The sequence below is a fragment of the Lontra canadensis genome, unplaced genomic scaffold (genome assembly GCF_010015895.1).
Source record: "Lontra canadensis isolate GAN:19392208 unplaced genomic scaffold, GSC_riverotter_1.0 scaffold8, whole genome shotgun sequence".
In the NCBI taxonomy this organism is placed as follows: domain Eukaryota; kingdom Metazoa; phylum Chordata; class Mammalia; order Carnivora; family Mustelidae; genus Lontra; species Lontra canadensis.
Genome location: NW_022631002.1, coordinates 13,146,644 through 13,168,340, shown reverse-complemented (window position 1 = coordinate 13,168,340; position 21,697 = coordinate 13,146,644). Strand labels below are relative to the sequence as shown.

At 38.5% G+C, this 21,697-nt stretch overlaps 1 protein-coding gene across 1 annotated transcript in view; it reads left to right on the top strand.

The window, feature by feature from the left end:
* The window catches only part of HYDIN (HYDIN axonemal central pair apparatus protein), a 335,705-nt gene that overhangs the window by 19,976 nt on the left and 294,032 nt on the right, over positions 1 to 21,697 (top strand). Inside the window, exons 2-3 of the mRNA XM_032853995.1 lie at positions 17,000 to 17,157; positions 19,809 to 19,931. Of these exons, the coding sequence (XP_032709886.1) occupies positions 17,023 to 17,157; positions 19,809 to 19,931 (258 nt within the window). The 5' untranslated portion in view covers positions 17,000 to 17,022. The remainder of the gene's footprint in view (positions 1 to 16,999; positions 17,158 to 19,808; positions 19,932 to 21,697) is intronic.

Genomic DNA, 21,697 nt, shown 5'->3' with positions numbered 1-21,697 from the left:
ATTTAAAAGAGATCAAACAGATAGAAAACCAAGGAGCATAACAGCTTTAGAAACAATAGAAAAACAGAAGATGAAATAAGATTAAAAAATTAAAATTAATCCTTTTATTCTGAGTTCCTGGAGAACCCCTCACTAACAACAAAGTCATGTTGTATTTGAGCATTTTCCCTATTTTTTTTCTTTGATCTTTTCCTGCTAAAATGGTGTTTGGGGGTAAAGAAACATTTATTAATGTTCCAGAGTATAATTGCCCTGCACTCACTGTAGCAGTACCAGAAACTGAAGACACAAACAGATTCATTGCTTTTTTTTTTTTAACCAAACTTTCTGTGAATACTAACACTAAGAACAATTATATGCCAGATACTGTGCAAAGTGAAGTACTTTACACACATTATCTCATCTAATCCGCACGTTGAACACATTGAGTAGAAGTGGTAGCTGGCTTCCAAGATGGCTCCCAGCGATCCTCCCTTCCTGGTATTCACATCCTCGTGTGGCTTCTTCCACACTGAATAGGACTGATCGGTGGGACTGGTAGATTTTGCATGAATGTTGGTGGTGATTTGGGAGTCATAGAGGACATTGTAGCCTCTCTCATGGTCTGTTGACTGCTTGCTGTGAAAGTCGCCAGTCATCATGCTGCAAGGACACTCAGGCAGCCCTGTTGAGAGACCCATGAGGAGAGAACCGAGGTCTCCCACCCAGAGCCATGTGAGCCAGGCGTCTTGGAAGTGGATTTTTCCAGCCTTAGTCAAACCCTCAGATAGCTGCAACCCTCACTGCCATCTTTGACTACAACCTAAGAGACCCTAAGCCAGAATCACCTAGACCAGTGTCTTTAAAATTCTTAAATCACAGGAACTGTGAGAAGTAAGAAACTACTAAGTTTTGGGGGCAATTTGTTACCTGGTAATAGGTAACTACTGTTATCTCCATTATACAGATGAGAGAACTAAGGCTTGGGAAGACTGGGGGGGAAGTTCTTTTTTTTTTTTTTTTTTCAAAACTATGTGAAAGCATTATTAGTCAGTCAACCTATATATTTAGTAAAATGTGTTAGAGGTATGTGGGCTAGTGCACCGCACAGCAAGTATGAAATGTGGTGTTTCCGATGGAAGTTCTTTGAGATTTGTTTTCATCTTACATGTTGCTTGCTGGGTAGAAAAGATTTTAACTTGTTCTGAGATTTAACCTGGGAACACATATGCCAGTTTTTTATTTGGCTTTGCAACAAAGGAGAGACTTGGGAATGGAAGAAGAAGGTAGGAATAAAAATGCGAGGAAATTAGTCTTTGAGACCTTCAGGATGAAGGGAAAGCAAGAAGAAATGGATAGAGATGAGGGATGGGGTAGAGTTCAGGTGACCATGATATAGTTATTTATGTGACATGTACATGTCCCTGCTGTCTCAGGGGATGTTCACTAATTTAATGATAGATGTCATGAAATTCTGCCTTACCAGACAGCAACCCATTCTGCATTTGATCGCTTTTAGACTCCGCTCCCTTATGAGTTCCTAGAGGTAAACAAAACAAGTTTGTGCAAAAAATGAATTTTGTGCTTAAGAATATCTTAAAACTTTTTTTTAAAAGAATCCAGTGCTGCAAATCAATAAGGCAGATCTGTAATGCAAACCCCATCCTGCCCAGTCTCCCTCCTAAGACTTAGCCGAGAATACATTTTCTTGTCTTTTCTCTGAAAGAAGATATTGTGATTTAACCTAGACTCTGTTCCATAGAAACACAGAAGGAACCCAAGGTTAACATTTATTTATTTATTTATTTGAATTTTATATATTTTTTATTTTTTATTTTTTATAAACATATATTTTTATCCCCAGGGGTAAAGGTCTGTGAATCACCAGGTTTACACACTTCACAGCACTCACCATAGCACATACCCTCCCCAATGTCCATAACCCCACCCCCCTTCTCCCAACCCCCCTTCCCCCAGCAACCCTCAGTTTGTTTTGTGAGATTAAGAGTCATTTATGGTTTGTCTCCCTCCCAATCCCATCTTGTTTCATTTACTCTTCTCCTACCCCCTAACCCCCCATGTTGCATCTCCACTTCCTCATATCAGGGAGATCATATGATAGTTGTCTTTCTCTGATTGACTTATTTCACTAAGCATGATACCCTCTAGTTCCATCCACGTCATCGCAAATGGCAAGATTTCATTTCTTTTGATGGCTGCATAGTATTTCATTGTGTATATATACCACATCTTCTTTATCCATTCGTATGTTGATGGACATCTAAGTTCTTTCCATAGTTTGGCTATTGTAGACATTGCTGCTATAAACATTCGGGTGCATGTGCCCCTTCCGATCACTACGTTTGTATCTTTAGGGTAAATACCCAGTAGTGCAATTTCTGGGTCATAGGGTAGCTCTATTTTCAACATTTTGAGGAACCTCCATGCCGTTTTCCAGAGTGGTTGCACCATCTTGCATACCCACCAACTGTGTAGGAGAGTTCCCCTTTCTCCTCATCCTCGCCAGCATCTGTCATTTCCTGACTTGTTAATTTTAGCCATTCTGACTGGTGTGAGGTGATATCTCATTGTGGTTTTGATTTGTATTTCCCTGATGCCGAGTGATATGGAGCACTTTTTCATGTGTCTGTTGGCCATCTGGATGTCTTCTTTGCAGAAATGTTTGTTCATGTCTTCTGCCCATTTCTTGATTGGATTGTTTGTTCTTTGGGTATTGAGTTTGCTAAGTTCTTTATAGATTTTGGACACTAACCCTTTATCTGATATGTCGTTTGCAAATATCTTCTCCCATTCTGTCAGTTGTCTTTTGGTTTTGTTAACTGTTTCCTTTGCTGTGCAAAAGCTTTTGATCTTGATGAAATCCCAATAGTTCATTTTTGCCCTTGCTTCCCTTACCTTTGGCGATGTTCCCAGGAAGATGTTGCTGAGGCTGAGGTCGAAGAGGTTGCTGCCTGTGTTCTCCTCAAGGATTTTGATGGATTCCTTTCTCACATTGAGGTCCTAATTCCATTTTGAGTCTATTTTTGTGTGTGGTGTAAGGAAATGATCCAATTTCATTTTTCTGCATGTGGCTGTCCAATTTCCCAACACCATTTGTTGAAGAGGCTGTCTTTTTTCCATTGAACATTCTTTCCTGCTTTGTCGAAGATTAGTTGACCATAGAGTTGAGGTTCTATTTCTGGGCTCTCTATTCTGTTCCATTGATCTATGTGTGTGTTTTTGTGCCAGTACCATGCTGTCTTGATGATGACAGCTTTGTAATAGAGCTTGAAGTCCGGAATTGTGATGCCACCAACCTTGGCTTTCTTTTTCAATATGCCTTTGGCTATTCGAAGTCTTTTCTGGTTCCATATAAATTTTAGGATTATTTGTTCCATTTCTTTGAAAAAAATGGATGGTATTTTGATAGGAATTGCCTTAAATGTGTAGATTGCTTTAGGTAGTAGCATAGACATTTTCACAATATTTATTCTTCCAATCCAGGAGCATGGAACATTTTTCCATTTTTTTGTGTCTTCCTCAATTTCTTTCATGAGTACTTTATAGTTTTCTGAGAATAGGTTCTTAGCCTCTTTGGTTAGGTTTATTCCTAGGTATCTTATAGTTTTGGGTGCAATTGTACATGGGTTGGACTCCTTAATTTCTCTTTCTTCTATCTTGTTGTTGGTGTAGAGAAATGCAACTGATTTCTGTGCATTGATTTTATATCCTGACACTTTACTGAATTCCTGTACAAGTTCTAGCAGTTTTGGAGTGGAGTCTTTTGGGTTTTCCACGTATAGTATCATATCATCTGCGAAGAGTGATAGTTTGACTTCTTCTTTGCCGATTTGGATGCCTTTAATTTCCTTTTGTTGTCTGATTGCTGAGGCTAGGACTTCTAGTACTATGTTGAATAGCAGTGGTGATAATGGACATCCCTGCCGTGTTCCTGACCTTAGCAGAAAAGCTTTCAGTTTTTCTCCATTGAGAATGATATTTGCGGTGGGTTTTTCATAGATGGCTTTGATAATATTGAGGTATGTGCCCTCTATCCCTACACTTTGAAGAGTTTTGATCAGGAAGGGATGCTGTACTTTGTCAAATGCTTTTTCAGCATCTATTGAGAGTATCATATGGTTCTTGTTCTTTCTTTTATTAATGTGTTGTATCACATTGATTGATTTGCGGATGTTGAACCAACCCTGCAGCCCTGGAATAAATCCCACTTGGTCGTGGTGAATAATCCTTTTAATGTACTATTGAATCCTATTGGCTAGTATTTTGGTAAGAATTTTCGCATCTGTGTTCATCAAGGATATTGGTCTGTAGTTCTCTTTTTTGATGGGATCCTTGTCTGGTTTTGGGATCAAGGTGATGCTGGCCTCATAAAATGAGTTTGGAAGTTTTCCTTCCATTTCTATGTTTTGGAACAGTTTCAGGAGAATAGGAATTAGTTCTTCTTTAAATGTTTGGTAGAATTCCCCGGGAGGCCGTCTGGCCCTGGGCTTTTGTTTGTTTGGAGATTTTTGATGACTGTTTCGATCTCCTTACTGGTTATGGTTCTGTTCAGGCTTTCTATTTCTTCCTGGTTCAGTTGTGGTAGTTTATGTCTCTAGGAATGCATCCATTTCTTTCAGATTGTCAAATTTGTTGGCGTAGAGTTGCTCATAGTATGTTCTTATAATTGTTTATATTTCTTTGGTGTTCGTTGTGATCTCTCCTCTTTAATTCATGATTTTATTGATTTGGGTCCTTTCTCTTTTCTTTTTGATAAGTCTGGCCAGGGGTTTATCAATCTTATTAATTCTTTCAAAAAACCAACTCCTAGTTTCGTTGATTTGTTCTATTGTTTTTTTGGTTTCTATTTCATTGATTTCTGCTCTGATCTTTATGATTTCTCTTCTCCTGCTGGGTTTAGGGTTTCTTTCTTGTTCTTTCTCCAGCTCCTTTCGGTGTAGGGTTAGGTTGTGTACCTGAGACCTTTCTTGTTTCTTGAGAAAGGCTTGTACCACTATATATTTTCCTCTCAGGATTGCCTTTGTTGTGTCCCACAGATTTTGAACCGTTGTGTTTTCATTATCATTTGTTTCCATGAATTTTGTCAATTCTTCTTTAATTTCCTGGTTGACCCATTCATTCTTTAGAAGGATGCTGTTTAGTCTCCATGTATTTGGGTTCTTTCCAACTTTCCTCTTGTGATGGAGTTCTAGCTTCAGAGCATTGTGGTCTGAAAATATGCAGGGAATGATCCCAATCTTTTGATACCAGTTGAGACCTGATTTAGGACCCAGGATGTGATCTCTTCTGGAGAATGTTCCATGTGCACTATAGAAGAATGTGTATTCTGTTGCTTTGGGATGAAATGTTCTGAATATATCTGTGATGTCCATCTGGTCCAGTGTGTCATTCAAGGCCTTTATTTCCTTGTTGATCTTTTGCTTGGATGATCTGTCCATTTCAGTGAGGGGAGTGTTCAAGTCCCCTACTATTATTGTATTATTGTTGATGTGTTTCTTTGATTTTGTTATTAATTGGTTTATATAGTTGGCTGCTCCCATGTTAGGGGCATAGATATTTAAAATTGTTAGATCTTCTTGTTGGACAGATCCTTTGAGTATATATAGTGTCTTTCCTCATCTCTTATTATAGTCTTTGGCTTAAAATCTAATTGATCTGATATAAGGATTGCCACTCCTGCTTTCTTCTGATGTCCATTAGCATGGTAAATTGTTTTCCACCCCCTCACTTTAAATCTGGAGGTGTCTTCGGGTTTAAGATGAGTTTCTTGTAGGCAACATATAGATGGGTTTTGTTTTTTTATCCATTCTGATACCCTATGTCTTTTGATTGGGGCATTTAGCCCATTAACATTCAGGGTAAGTATTGAGAGATATGAATTTAGTGCCATTGTATTGCCTGTAAGGTGACTGTTACTGTATATTGTCTCTGTTCCTTTCTGATCTACTTCTTTTAGGCTCTCTCTTTGCTTAGAGGACTGCTTTCAATATTTCCTGTAGAGCTGGTTTGGTGTTTGCAAATTCTTTCAGTTTTTGTTTGTCCTGGAAGCTTTTAACCTCTCCTATTTTCAATGATAGCCTAGCTGGATATAGTATTCTTGGCTCCATGTTTTTCTCATTTAGTGCTCTGAATATATCATGCCAGCTCTTTTTGGCCTGCCAGGTCTCTGTGGATAAGTCTTCTGCCAATCTAATATTTTTACCATTGTATGTGACAGACTTCTTTTCCCGGGCTGCTTTCAGGATTTTCTCTTTGTCACTAAGACTTGTAAATTTTACTATTAGGTGATGGGGTGTGGACCTATTCTTATTGATTTTGAAGGGGGTTCTCTGAACCTCCTGGATTTTGATGCTTGTTCCCTTTACCATACTGGGGAAATTCTCTCCAATAATTCTCTCCAATATACCTTCTGCTTCCCTCTCTCTTTCTTCTTCTTCTGGAATCCCAATTATTCTAATGTTGTTTCGTCTTATGGTGTCACTTATCTCTCTAATTCTGCCCTCGTGGTCCAGTAGCTGTTTGTCCCTCTTTTCCTCAGCTTCTTTATTCTCTGTCATTTGGTCTTCTATATTGCTAATTCTTTTTCTGTCTCATTTATCCTTTTAGAAAACTGTTGATTGTCTGTTTCTAGAATTGCTATTCTTCTTCTCTTCTATCTCCCATTGGATTTGTAGGTGTTTGCAATCTTTAGATAAGCTATCTAGCTGATCTCCTGCTACCTGAAGTAGTTTCAGCCTGCTGCTTCTCCGCCATCTTGACTCCTCCCCCAAGGTTAACATTTAAATTAACACAAAACAAAAGAGAGAAATAGTTCTTCTGAGAACTATTTCAGTATTGTGAAAAAGTCCCTTTAATGAATGCAATTTAATATTAAAATAAATTCAAATATTAACTGAGCCTTCTTTTCCTTTGCATTCACACATAATCCCTACAGTTAAGCTTACATTCTGGAGGTAGAGACAGGCTTATAAGCAAATAATTGCAATAGAATGTATTACCTTCAAGAATAGAGGCATATGCAAAGGATAGAATGATTGACACTCTTTGTATTAGGGAAAGCCTTATTTCTGGGGACCCTCGAGAAGGTTTTTTTTTTGGGGGGGATGAATAAAAGTTTGGTGGGCAGATGGGGGTAGGGAAGTGAGAAGAGAGGATGAGCTTATATAAAATGGATAGAGGTATGAAATAGCAGGTACACTTGGGGACTGAGGAAAGTCATTTGTAGGGATTAATTAATGAATTTAACACTTTTATTAAATAAGCATATGTATCTCATACTGTAGCGGGCAGTGAGAATACAGTGATGGAAAAGACAAAGTTTCTGTCCTCAAGGAACTTACAGTCTATGGGCAGTTGGAGATGAATAAATAACCATGACAGGGGTGAGCATGAGATCATAAAGAAGGGGCTGCCTTGGAGGGTCAGAGAAGGCTTTCTGAAAGAGGTGGCATCTGAGCCCACAAAGACAAATGGGAGTTAGTGGTGGGGTTGGGAATTTGGAAGGAAAGGGGTTCTGGGTGAAATGTACGAGTCTGGAGGTGTGTGAACATTTGAATGATTGTGAACTGCAAATTGAACATAATGTACAAGAAGAGTGAGTTCCTGGTACATATGTCATGCTAAGGAGCTTACAGAATATTCTGGACTAAAGGATTTTGGGTAGGGAAAAGACATGACCCTGTTTTCCCTTTAGAAAGGTCACTGTGGTGTCAGTGCAGAGAGTGGCTGGGGAATAGGGGTGTTGTGAGGATGTGAAGCTGGAGTCAGGGAGATCAGTTAAGAGGTTTTTCTGGTCAAGACATGAGGGTTACATTAACAAAGGAGGACCACAGGGATGAAAAGGAAGAGATGGCTTTGTGAGCTATCCAGGGGGTCGAGGCAGAGGAATGTCATGATTAAGCATGTGGACTCTGGAGCCAGAGTGACTGGCTCTCCTCTCAGCTCTTGCCTTTACTAGTATGGGAACTGGGGCAGCTTACTTACCTTCTCTGTGCTTCTGGGTTTTTAAATCTGTGATTTGGGGAGAATAATAGTACCTATATCTAGTGCATAATACTTGGAACACTATCTGGTTCATAGTAAGTGTTCAGTAAGCATTTAGTTATTATAGGACTGATTGGAGGAGAGGCCAGTCATAGATGACACTTAAATTTGGGGAGTGGGCAGTTGTGTGAATGGTGATTCCATCACAGAGGAATGAATGCAGGAGAGAGCAGCTCTGGGGGGCATGCTGGGCTTGAGGTGGCTGTGGACACCCAGGTGGAGACACCTTGTGTTCAGTGGGGTCAATGGAATGGAGCCCAGAAGAGACCTGGGGAGGCATAAATCCTTTAGAATTGCAGGAGGGCATGGAATAGAGGGGAGTCCTGGGATAGGCTGCCAAGGAGACAGCTGACAAGGACAACAGGATGGCAGGTGTACAGGGGCCAGCGGCAGCCAGCGACTCTGAATTTGTTGTGACATGGTCTGTGCTCTTGTGCAGTTTTCTCCAGCCGTCTTCACCACCCGGGGGTGGGAGAGAAGCGCAGCTGGACTGACCCAGAGTTGGGGTTTTACTGGCTGAGACAGCAAGACCTAGAATCAGGATGTTGACAGTACTGCTCAGAGACTGGACGGGGGTTAAGTAAGAGATGAAGGCTGCAGAGGCAAGAGTGAAGACGTGAGATGGGGCAAGGGAGCAGAAGGAGTTGGAGTGTGATTCTGGGACCACTGGCTTGGGAAAGTGATCATGGAAACCACATCTGTGTGCACACAGGCTGCACAGGGGACTGGTAGGTGGAAAGAGAGATAATGGCTACTTAACTAAAATAGAATTCTAGGAGTTTCTGAAGTTAATTTTAACAAATAAAAATTTATTCTTGGTGGAAATGAAAGAGTTGGCGATATGGCTAGCTGGTATAGTAAATATCCTAATAAAAGTATTGTTATCCAGACCTCTTCAGTTAAAAAGTTATTTGGTTAAAAAAAAAAAAAAGTTCTTTGGTTCATGGCTCCTTTTACCATATTTTTGACCTGAGGGTAGTCATTAAAAGCAGGGTGTTAATGGAATACATGAGTCAAGGCATTCCAGGGACATTAATGCATTTGGCCTATTTGCATGGATTCAGTTTTGTGTTAGATATTGGAACACCGGACTAGATGATTGTCATTTTTAATAACACTCCTGAATATTGACTCTCTAATTTACTGGTTGATTGTTCATTAGAAATTCACAGGCATCCATTAAATGTAAGACAGTATGCATTATAGTCTCTACCTCAAGGAGTCTATGGGCTGTTAAGATCAGAATACGCACACACGTAACTGTAAAGTAGAAAGTTTTAGATGTCATAAAAGAGAGGAAAAAGTAAGATGCTGGAAGGTCAGAGATGTTGAACAGTCACTTCCAGCTGGTAAGATCAGAAAGAAATTGCTTCGATAAGGAACTGACATTTGAATCGGGAAGGGATCTGTGCAGAGATAAAGAAAGGACATTGCAGTTGGAAGGAGCAGTGTGAACTGTTCCTCCTATTTTTAGGGAAAAATATCTTAACCCCTGTAATTAAGGAGCAGCAAAACCATGATCCAAGTACAGCAGACTGGAATTGTAGTAAGGTATTTAGTGACCAAAACAGGAAAAAAACAAAACAAAAGAGGAAAATAGTTGAGATTTTTAAAGTGCTTAAAAAATCATTTATAGAAAGAAATAAGTTTTAATAAAAAATACCCCAGTCATCAGATTTTAAGATAACTGCTTTGTATTTTGGTTTGATAAAGAGGAAGTCATTGTATTTCTATTCTGTTTACATAGAATGGTCAACTTATGTCACAGCCATAGCTTATGAATACATCTTTTTTTTTTTTAAAAGATTTTATTTATTTATTTGACAGAGCGATCACAAGCACGCAGAGATGCGGGCAGAGAGAGGGGGAAGCAGGCTCCCTGATGAGCAGAGAGCCCGATGCAGGGCTCCATCCCAGGACCCTGGGATCATGACTGGAGCCGAAGGTGGAGGCTTTAACCCATTGAACCACCCAGGTGCCCTACATCTTTTTTTTTTTTTTAACATCTTAATTCTATTTTATTTTTTTTCAGTGTTCCAAGATTCATTGTTTATGCACCACACCCAGTGCTCCATGCAGTACGTGCCCTCCTTAATACCCACCACCAGGCTCAGTTAATCCCCACCCCCATCATCTCCAAAACCGTCAGTTTGTTTCTTAGAGTCCAGTCTCTCATGGTTCATCTCCCTCTCCAATTTTCCCCAACTCACTTTTCCTTTCCTTCTCCTAATGTCCTCTGTGTTATTCCTTATGCTCCACAAGTAAGTGAAACAAACCATCAGATAATTGACTCTCTGTGCTTGTCTTATTTCACTCAGCATAATCTCCTCCAGTTCCATCCGTGTTGATATAGAAGTTGGTTATGCATCCTTTCTGATGGCTGTGTAATATTCCATTGTATATATGGATGATATTTTCTTTATCTATTCATCTCTTGAAGGGCATCTCAGCTCTTCTTGCAGGTTGGCAATTTTATTTATTTATTTGAGACAGAGAGAGAGCGTGTGCACGACGAGCAGGGGGAGGAGCAGAGGGAGAGGGAAAAGCAGAGTCCCCACTGAGCAGGGAGCCTGATGAGGGGCTGTATCCCAGGACCCTGAGATCATGACCTGAGCCTAAGGAAGGCACTTAACCAATTGAACCACCCAGGTGCCCCATGGATACATCTTTACATACTTGGGGTACATCCACCAGCAAAAGATATTTACTCATCAAAGGATATACACAGTCTCTGAGCAGTTTTTAAAGATGGCCAAAATGAAGTTACACATTTATATGCCACCTGAAGCATGTGAATGTCCACCTTTATAACATCCTTATCTACAATGAGTTTTGCCTTTTTCAATTTTTCTTGAAAAACTTTAAAAATAAATTTTCCTTTAAAATAACTGTAGATTCACAGGAAGTTGCAAAGAAAGTATGGAGAGGTCTTATGTACCCTTGACCTCCTATTCCCCCCACGGCTACATCTTATAGCACTATAGCATAATATAAAAATAAGAAAATTGTCATTGGCACAATGTATATGTATAGTTCTATGTGCATTTATTTATATAACTTTCTCTACAACCAAGATACAGAAAATTCCTTTATTATGTTCAGTAATAGCACTGGAAAGTGAACTCATACCTTATAAGAAGTGAAAAACTTACTATAAGCAAATTTTTTCTTATTTACCCCCCCTCTATAAGCCTTAAGATTTTGTCTGTCATCTTATTTCTTCTCTATGTCTCTATTTTATCACTACAAACATCCCCTCTCTACCATCCCTAACCCCTGGTGACCACTACTTTGTTCTTCATCTCTGTAATTTTGTTACTTGAGACTATTACGTAAATGGAATCACACAGTATGCAACCTTTTGGGATTATTATGTTATTTCAATTCTTTTTGTCCCTGAGATCCGTTCAAGTTGTATTATCAATAGTCTGTTCCTTTTTATTGCTGAATAGTATTCTGTGGTACCAGGTACCATATCTGGCTCACCATTCCCCTGTCGAGGGACATTTAGGTAGTGAAAGCTGCCATGAATAAGCATGCACAGGATTTTGTAGGTATTGGTATTTTTAATTATGAAAATTTTAAAAACATGCCCAAAGTGGAGAGAATAGTATAATCTTTAGTGATTGTCAGTATTCTCCCATTCTTATTTCTTCTATCCTCCTCCCTCACACACCCACACACCTATACCTGCATTCATATTCCCCACATGCATTTTTTCCTGGAGTATTATAAAGTAAATGTCAGCTATAATTTCTCTGTACCTGTAGATGCTATATATCTCTAACAGATAAGAACATTCTTTTGAAAATTCATACCCACAGTACCATTATCCTACCAAAGAACCAATAATTATTTTATATCATCTACTATTCTTATTTGAATCCTGATCTAAACGAGGCACACCCTTGCATTTGGTCGGTTTAGAGCTCTTTTAGTTTATATTATAACTGTCCCCTGCCCACAACTCTCTGATGCTTTTTTATTCCTTGAATAAAGTAGGCCGTTTTCCTATAACATTTCTCATATTCTTGATTTGGCTTAATTGTCTTCCTCCAGAATATGCTTGCTCTTCCATTCTCTGTGTCTCCTGTAAGCTAGCTGGTAGGTCTAGAGGTGTAATTAGGTTTTTGTTAATAGTTCCACATGGCTGGTGCTCTGTAGAGCATCATGTGGAGGCAACATGGTATGTCTGGTTTTCACACATTTGATGTTAGGATTGGTTTAGAGGGCTCCAGTAGTGTTAGCCCGATTGAGTCATTATAGAGTTCTTCAGCAACATCCTTCCTAATGGTTTTAGCATCGAATGATCTTTTGTTTCATTAGGGCCTACATACTGGTCATTATTTTTCTGTTGCTTCTTCTGAGTTTATTAGCTGGAATTCTTCTATGAAGGACTGTTTTCCTTCCTTAATGATTTAGTTAACTTGCAATGCAATTTGTACCGAAAAAGTACATGATAAATGGCTGATTCTTTCCTTTTATTTTTTCCAAAATAATCAGTTTGGTGCTGTCGCAACTTCCAAAAGTGACCAGTGATTTTTTTAGTATCATTTGAACTTAAATTTTTGAGAGACTTATCCATTGCAGACTTTAAAAAAATATTCAAATTGTCCTATTTTTGGTGAATGGGAACTCTTTTAGAGTTCTCCAGTGGCCTTTGATAATGTCCTTATTTTATAGTAAAATAGAATATTCCAAGTTTATCTTATACATTTCATGCCTCAGACCTCAAATTACCAATTTCTCCAAGGATCTGTGGTTCCTTTTAGTGGGAAATGGCATTTGGAGGCCATGATATGTCCTTGACTGTTATTGCTTACTGAGCCTTCATTGTTTCTGGGCCCTTTCAGTAGACAGGTTATTTTAAAGGAGAAAATAATCATGAGCTCATACTTGTTTTCAATTTAAGTGTAAGATTATAGGGTTTCTTAATATAAGAACTTCTTTGATTTTATTTTTTTCTTAATCTGAATTGTTTGGTTCCTAACAATATTCCTTTAACTACTTGTTTTGAAAATATTATTACTGGGGCACCTCACTGGCTTAGTCAGTAGAATATGAAAACTCTCGATCTTGGGCTTGTGAGTTCAAGCCCCAAGTTGGGCATAAGAGCAAAAAAAATGTATATTGTCACTAATATGACTAACAGTAAGACTACGATTTAATGAAGACAGTCAAAATACCGTGTCTTAAGGTTAGTTGGAATAATTGTTTTCTCTTTGTGGTTACGACACCAGCTTGATATATAGCAAGGTTCATTTCTTTCAGTTGGTTTTCAGTTTTTAAGGATTGATTTTTTTAGGGGCTCCTGGGTGGTTCAGTCTGTTGAGCTACTGACTCTTGGTTTCAGCCCAGGTCAGTCTCAGGGCTGTGAGATCAAGCCCCGCATTGGGCTCTGCACTCCGTGTGGAGTCTGCTTGGGATTTTTTCTCTCTCCCAGCCCCTTCTGCTTGTGCATGCTCCCTCTCTCTCAAATAAACAAATCCTTAAAAAAAAAGAGTTGATTTTTTAAGTGTTTTAACATGTTTTTTTTTTTTAAAGATTTTATTTATTTATTTGACAGACAGAGATCACAAGTAGGCAGAGAGGCAGGCAGAAAGAGAGGGGGAAGAAGGCTCCCTGCTGAGCAGAGAGCCCAATGTGGGGCTTGATCCCAGGACCCTGGGATCATGACCTGAGCCGAAGGCAGAGGCTTTAACCCACTGAGCCACCCAGGCGCCCCGTGTTTTAACATGTTATACACAAACTGAATCATGGAACACTACATCAATGATGTATTATATGGTGACTAACATAACATAATAAAAAAGAAAGAAAGAAATGCTTCACAGAATTCTCCAGTGAAACAAAAAAAAATGTATTTTTAATAACCTTATTGAGATAAAACTCTCATACCATACAATTCACCCCTAAGGTGTACATATAACTCAGCAGATTTTAGTGTATTTACAAATATGTGCAATCATCACCACAGTCCACTTTAGAACATTGTCATCTTAGTAAGATAACCCATACCTTTTAGCCATCAACCCCTGCCCCATCCCTTCGTTTCTTCCAGCCCTAAGCAACCACTAATTTATTCCTTCTCTCTAGAGAGTTCCCCATTCTGGACGCTTCATGTGCATGGACTCATACAACACGTGGTCTTTTGTGACTGGCTTCTTTTACTGAGCATCCTATTTTTGAGGTTCTTCCATGTCTCTGTGACCCAAGGGGGTATTTCAGGCTCAACCCCTGGGTTCTGGGATTTTCACAGAGGCATCTTGTCTGTGGGTAGTTTCTAGTTGGTCTTTTTGTGGGAGACTGAAGTTGGCTTTCACCCATTCCAGCGTGCTGCTGACATCACTTCCCATATTACCTTGTGTTGTATCAATTAGATGCATCACAGTTGATTCATTGTCTTTCTCTGTTTAGTATGGCTACTTTGCTTTTTTCTAATTTCTTTTGGTATTTAGGAAGGTTTATGTTCAGTAGTTTTTGGTATATAAACCCTTTAAAATGGCTACATTAGTAATTTATTGCTGTATAATAAATTATCCTAAAATTAGTAGCTTAAAACGGTGAATATTAGTTTTCTCGCAGTTTCTATGGGTCAGGAATCTAGGTGTGGCTTATTAGTTGGGTGCTTCCTTCTCAGTGTCTGTTATGCATCTGCAGGCAAGCTGTTGGCTGGGCCTCTAGTCAAGGCTCAAATGGGGCTGGCAAGTCTGGCAAGTCTGACTTCAGGCTCATTCACAGGGTTGTTGGCAGGCCTCAGAAATCCACTTCCAAGATCACTCATGTCATGTTAGCAGGCATGGTCCCTCACCACATGGGCCTCTCTCTAAGCTTTCTGAGTCCTCACAGTGTGGCAGTTAATGATCTGAGAGAGTGCCAGACAGTACCCAAGATGGATCCAAGTCTCTTTAAAAGTAATCTCAGAAGTGACATTCTTCACTTGTGCTGTATTATATTTGTTAGAATACCCAAGGACAGCCCACACGCAAGGGCAGGGTATTAGCAAATACATGCGCGCTTGGAAACAGGTGTCATTGACTGCCATCTTACGGGCTTTCTACCATAATTCCCATAAGCTCCTTTATTCTGCCTGGGTAAATAGTTTGACTCCTACCTAATAGTTAGTGTTAATGATCTTGTTTTACTTTTCTATTTTTTACTCTTCTTTTAAAATTGCATTCTCTCAAGTTTGTCAGAAAATATGCTTAAATTCTATTTTCTCCTCATGTCTTCAACTTCATTATTAAAATTAACTCTATAATTAAATACATGAAATGTTCATTGTAAGTCCTTTTGTTGAGGTTCCCCAGTCATCTATTGGTTGGCTGAAGCCCATCCTCTATTACATTCCTCAGGAAGGGAACTTGTTCACAATTTTCCCTGAGCTTTTACATGTTCAAAACTCCCTTTCTTTAGCTTTGGTAATTGAGGGAGAGCTTGGCTGTATATAAAATTCTTGGCTCATACTTTTTAAAGTTTTGGAAAATATTGTCCTTCACTTTCCCATTTCTTAGGTTCCTTTTCCAAGGTCCATTGACATCTAATTCTCTTGCCCTTCTAAGTTATTTTACCTTTTTTGCCTGGAAGCTATGAGAAGTTTAAAAATTTCTCTAAAAGTCTAATAGTTGTGCTAAGATATAACTTAGAGTTGACCATCTGCATCTGTCTTCATAGACACCTACCAGTCCCTTTTCATTATGTTTTCTTTTTTTGGGGGGGAAACTTTTTATTGGATGATAGTTTTTTTTTTTTTAAAGATTTTATTTATTGATTTGACAGAGAGAGATCACAAGTAGACAGAGAGGCAGGCAGAGAGAGAGAGAGAGAGAGAGAGAGAGAAGCAGGTTCCCTGCTGAGCAGAGAGCCCGATGCGGGACTCGATCCCAGGACCCTGAGATCATGACCTGAGCCGAAGGCAGCGGCCTAACCCACTGAGCCACCCAGGCACCCTGGATGATAGTTTTAAATATTAGTTCCACTCTAGAACTTTATTCTTCTTCTTCATGGGTTCTGGTTATAATGTACTGGATCTTCTTTTTGACTGCTATTTCAATCATTTGTTCTCTGATCTTTTTTACCTTTTAAAACATTTTATATTCATTTCCTGGGGTGTTTTACTGTTTTACTTCAGTGTACCTTACTGCATTTTCATTCAGATCTATTTTTCTTTATGCACCTCTTTCCTCACTGTTTTGGTCTGGTAATGACTTATTGTCTTGTGAGCTTTTTAATGACTTTTATGGTTTCTTACTTGATATTGTATCCAAGCATTTTTAGTTTTTGTTTGTTTGTGGTTTTTGGGCACAGAGTTGGATAAACTAGCCAGCTATTACTGAAAACGGAAATCCCCACTTGTCACAAATGGGCCTCCATGGTTGCAACTGTTCTACTAAAAGGCTAAAGAAGGGTATATAGAGGGGAGATGTCCTATCTCTTTGATTTCGAGATATAGAGTGGCTGTTTAATGACTTATTTATGACCATAAACGTCAAAAATTCTCCAGAAACTTCTTCCTTATCTCATACTGCTTTTTTAGTTTCTGCTCAGCTTGAAGGCCTGAAGCCTTACGTTTTTTTCTGTTTGGAGGGTGTCATGAGAGAGAATTGTCAAATAAGTATAAAGTAGCAAACTATGAAGTGTATTTATTGGGCAGTGTTTGTTTATCTGGGAGGATAAAAGTACCAAATGTAGGAACTACATGTATATCTGGGTCTTCCTTGAGCTCAGTCCAGAATCCTTTGTCTAAAAGGATTCCTAGACTTTGGGCTAAGGTTAAACCTGTACTAATTACATGGAATAGACTGCTCTAGTTAAGGCATTTGTTACAAGCATTTGATGTATTTTTGAAGATTAGTCTTTTCTAAACATTTTGTATTTGAAAAATCTTTAAAAAAAATTGTGACCTGTATTCAGGAATTAACTGTATTTGTTCTAAAACTCTTTTTTTCACTTCTAGGTGAATGAAGGAAATAACTAAAAATGACCAGTAGAAGACTCGAGGAGTCTATGGGGGCTGTTCAGATGGGGTTAGTCAGAATGCTGAAAGGATTCCAAAGCAAGGTTCTGCCACCCTTGAGTCCAAGGGTGGTTACAAAAGAAGAAGCAAATCCAATGGTAATGTACCCGAGACTTTCAAGTGTGAAAGACTTAATGCAGTCTCCTCAGGAGGGTGACAGCTGCTACTTGGCATTCTCAGAACTCAGGGAATTCCTGACTGACAATATCAATGTAGGTAACATGGCAGCTTGGTGCGGAGCAGAGGTTCCTCTTAAAAGCCCAAGAAGTTTTTGAAATTACATGCCTCAAAGTAGAGACCTGAATTGCTTAAGCTAATCAGTTGAAGTAAGACTATGCAATGAAATTATGATGGTTTTCTAAATGTTAGGTCGAACCCTATGAGACTGCTATGTGTGTAGTTCAAAAACAATGAGGTATCAGAATTTCGTAGGGTTTGACCTCAACAGTGTAATACCTATTGACTGGCAAGAGTTATTTCTGTTTGCATATTTGTAGAACAGAGAGTATCAAAATGATGACTATATGGTATCAAGGAAAAATATACTTTTTCTCTGTCCTTCAAAATAAAATATACTTCTATTTTTAACAGGTTATAGTAATGTGATGAGAATGGAATTATAAACTACATGCTATAGAAAATATCAGTAACAATTTACAGGGTTCAAGATAGTATTCATCAAATTTTAAAAACCAGACTCAAGTTATGTTCCAAGGAAAAAAAAAAATAAAACCTATCATCACTCTCTTTTGTGGTGGTCATCATTTCATATTTAAACTCCTGACTTTTTGCTTTTAAGACTTTATTATTTTTATTTAAACTGTGACACAGCTGATACCTCTTAACATTTCAGTATTCAAATCTGGGTTCCAATCAAAAAGAACCTAAAAAAACCAAGTAAGAAGCAGCATTAGAAATATGCTTTCATTTATATGGATTCAATCAGAGAAATTAATTTTGTAGGGATTTTGAAGAGCATTGATTTTAACCCAAGGTGAAACGAATCAGCTAAATTATATACCTCTGGCTGTTTTAAAAGTCTTGGTGCATACTTAAGCATTATGTTGCTGTGAATGATCATCATCCCCTTGCATATAAAGCAAGCCCTGGAACATTCCAGAACAAAAATAAGTAAATAATTGTGTTTGGTCCTGGGTAAATAAGTCTTGTTGGGTTATTTAAATGCCCTTATTTAAATGATAGGTTACTTTTTTTTTTTCTCATAACATGAGAAAGTGTTAAAGCATTTGTGTTCCGTTTTGGTGTGAGTAGGAGTGGCTGCTGGATCTGATCATGGGCTTAGGGCTCTTTCAAAACAAGGTCTAAACGTGCTCCTGGGATTTCTAAAAAGTTCAAACTCATTCCTAAGCTCTCTAGATCCTTTCTTTTTTTTCTTTCTTTCTTTCTTTTTCTTTTTTTAGAGATTTTATTTATTTATTTGACAGAGAGAGAGATCACAAGTAGGCAGAGAGGCAGGCAGAGAGAGAGAGGAGGAAGCAGGATCCCCGCCGAGCAGAGAGCCCAATGCGGGGCTCGATCCCAGAACCCTGGGATCATGACCCAAGCTGAAGGCAGAGGTTTTAACACACTGAGCCACCCAGGTGCCCCAGATCCTTTCTATTTCACAAGATTCCTCTTTAACCTGCTGTAGTAGGATAGCTAAATACCCAAACTTTGCTTGCTTGTTGTAACTTGAACTGAGAAGTAGAAGCATTTCATATTCCTCAGCTCTGAAGACCAGAAGTGATTTTTGGAAGTAGGGTTGTATGCTCAGATGCTTCTTCTGAGCGTAAATGTTAAACTCTTTTTTTTCTTTATCTTTTTTTAAATCATTTTTAAAAATTTATTTTCAGCATAACAGTATTCATTGTTTTTGCACCACACCCAGTGCTCCATGCAGTCCGTGCCCTCTCTAATACCCACCAACTGGTTACCCCAACATCCCACCCCTCCACCTCTTCAAACCCTTCAGATTGTTTTTCAGAGTCCATAGTCTCTCATTGTTCACCTCCCCTTCCAATTTCCCCCAAATGCCTTCTCCTAACTCCCCATGTCCTCCATGCTATTTGTTATGCTCCACAAATAAGTGAAACCATATGATAATTGACTCTCTCTGCTTGACTTATTTCACTCAGCATAATCTCTTCCAGTCCTGTCCATGTTGCTACAAAAGTTGGGTATTCATCCTTTCTGATGGAGGCATAATACTCCATAGTGTATATGGACTACATCTTCCTTATCCATTCGTCCGTTGAAGGGCATCTTGGTTCTTTCCACAGTTTGGCAACCGTGGCCATTGCTGCTATAAACATTGAGGTACAGATGGTCCTTCTTTTCACTACATCTGTATCTTTGGGGTAAATATACAGTAGTGCAATTGCAGGGTCATAGGGAAGTTCGATTTTTAATTTCTTGAGGAATCTCTACACTGTTCTCCAAAGAGGTTAAACTCTTTGGATATGTTCCAGTGCAATTTCTTGACTCCCCACCTCCCAGTTTCTTTTGTGTGATTTCTTCAAAATCGCATGTCATTTCAAATTAGTGTGCAAAGAGCTCAAAAGTGCACAGGTACTTCTCTTGTATTATTTAGTTAATTTAAATATTTCATAAGGGAACTTAGTGGCATTCCACAATTATCCTGAAAGCTGCAAACACAAATTATTCATTACTGGCACTTATGAAAACACTTTTGTGGTATAACCATTTATGAATCTTCAGCTGTTTTTTATTTTTTTATTCTTTAATCTAGCTGACACCCTCGGAATTCCTGAAGGAAATGTCCCTCACCACAGAGCAGAGACTGGCTGATACACGTTTGATGTGCCGACCACAGATCATCGAACTTTTAGATATGGGGGAAACGCATCAAAAGGTAGCTGCCTCCTGTCATACTTGCTTATGAGGCAGGCTCTGGAATAATGTGAACATTCTAGAACAACAGGAACTAAGTCATGGTTATTGTTTCTGGGCTAATTCCTTATTGAGTTTGTGTTATATATTCTTTTTCTACCTCTTTTGATCTTGATATTTGTTGATTTAATATGGATAGAATTATAATTAATAAGTACAAATAACTTTTGACTAGTCACGTTTCTTAGTTACTTCTGGACGCTATTGTTTATAAGTCAGGAGTAGTTCCAAGGATTATAGTGGCCAAATCCAATTAAGTCATCTTCTTAACACAGAAAGAAATCCCATCTTCCCTGAGCTGTCATCACTAGAAAGGAAGAAGGTGGAATTGTTTATTAAAGGCTGCATTTGTTATCTGTTCTGGCTCACTTCCAATAGCAAATGTATTCATTTAGTCTCTAAAGAATAGTTATTTTAACCTGTTTTTATATTCTAATGTAAACCATGAATTCCAGGCTTTAGGAGTATATGGTTATAAAATAAGGTCTTATTTCCTACTTTTAAATTAATTTCTTGAATTAGATGCTTTACTTTTTATGTACAAATTATGGTATGAACCTCCATTAGTCAAACTGATGGAAACCTGCCTCCTCTCAAAGGCTTCCCTGGGCTAATCCTGAGAGATTTTCAGAGATCTTTCCCCCATGATGAGTGAGTTCCTGAGGCTCTTCTGCACTTGCTGCAGCACCATTGCCTTCCCTGTGTAGGATCTGCACAAAATTTGCTCTTTCTCTGAGCCTTGCTAGCTTTAGTTATGGTTTCTTCTATTCTTTGAGGCCAGTAGCATGGCTTCTCCCAACACTAACTTATCCTGATCAAGGGCTATTTTCTCCTTTCCCATTGCATAACTGAGACCAGCCTTATTTTCCTGCATATTTTCCTGTATGTACTGCTTGTGTGTGGGTTAACATATTTTGATGCCTGCTATGAAGGATGACATAATTAGTACACTTTACTGTATCTCATCATTTCTCCTCTTTCTTTCTCAACTCATTTGGTTATTTTTACTTTATTTTCTGGAGTTTTATTTGTTCTTAGTTGGGCGACAGTCATCTTTCACCAGTCTCTTCAAGAAGAGCCTATGGATACTATACTTCCTTGGTTTTTTGTTTAACAATGTATGCCTATTACCTTTATATAAAATTTCAGATTTGTTAGGTTTAAAATTCTTGGGTCACACATTTTCCCCATAAAAGCTGTGCAGGCATTTTCCTCACTACCTTCTAGCTTTAATGGTAAGCAGAAATATGATGCATAATGGTATGCAGAAGTGTGATGAAGCCAGCTTGATTTATCCCACTAGAGATATGTCAGTCTTTTAGCTCTTATGGCCAAAGACTGTTTATTCTAATTTAGTATGCAGTAATTTTATTAAGACATGACTAAACTTTTCTTGAGATACTACCACGTATCTTTAGTTTACTTCTAGAAAGTTTTTGTTGAATGACCCAGTATTTGTTCTTGCCATTTTTCATTCTTCTTGAGGACTGTCAATTATGAATATGTTGGACCTTCTTTGTCTACCTTTCTACATATTGTATTCCCTTGCCAACCATTTTTAATTTTCTGTTCATTTCCATTTCATTGTAATTATTTCCATCAGGTTATACTCTATGTTAATTTGAATCTTGTGTATATGTGTTTCTCTTATCATTCATCCTTGAGTTTGACCAGTTCAACACTTCTGGATTGTCTCACAGCATTTGTCTCAGTTCCCTTTTTATTTAC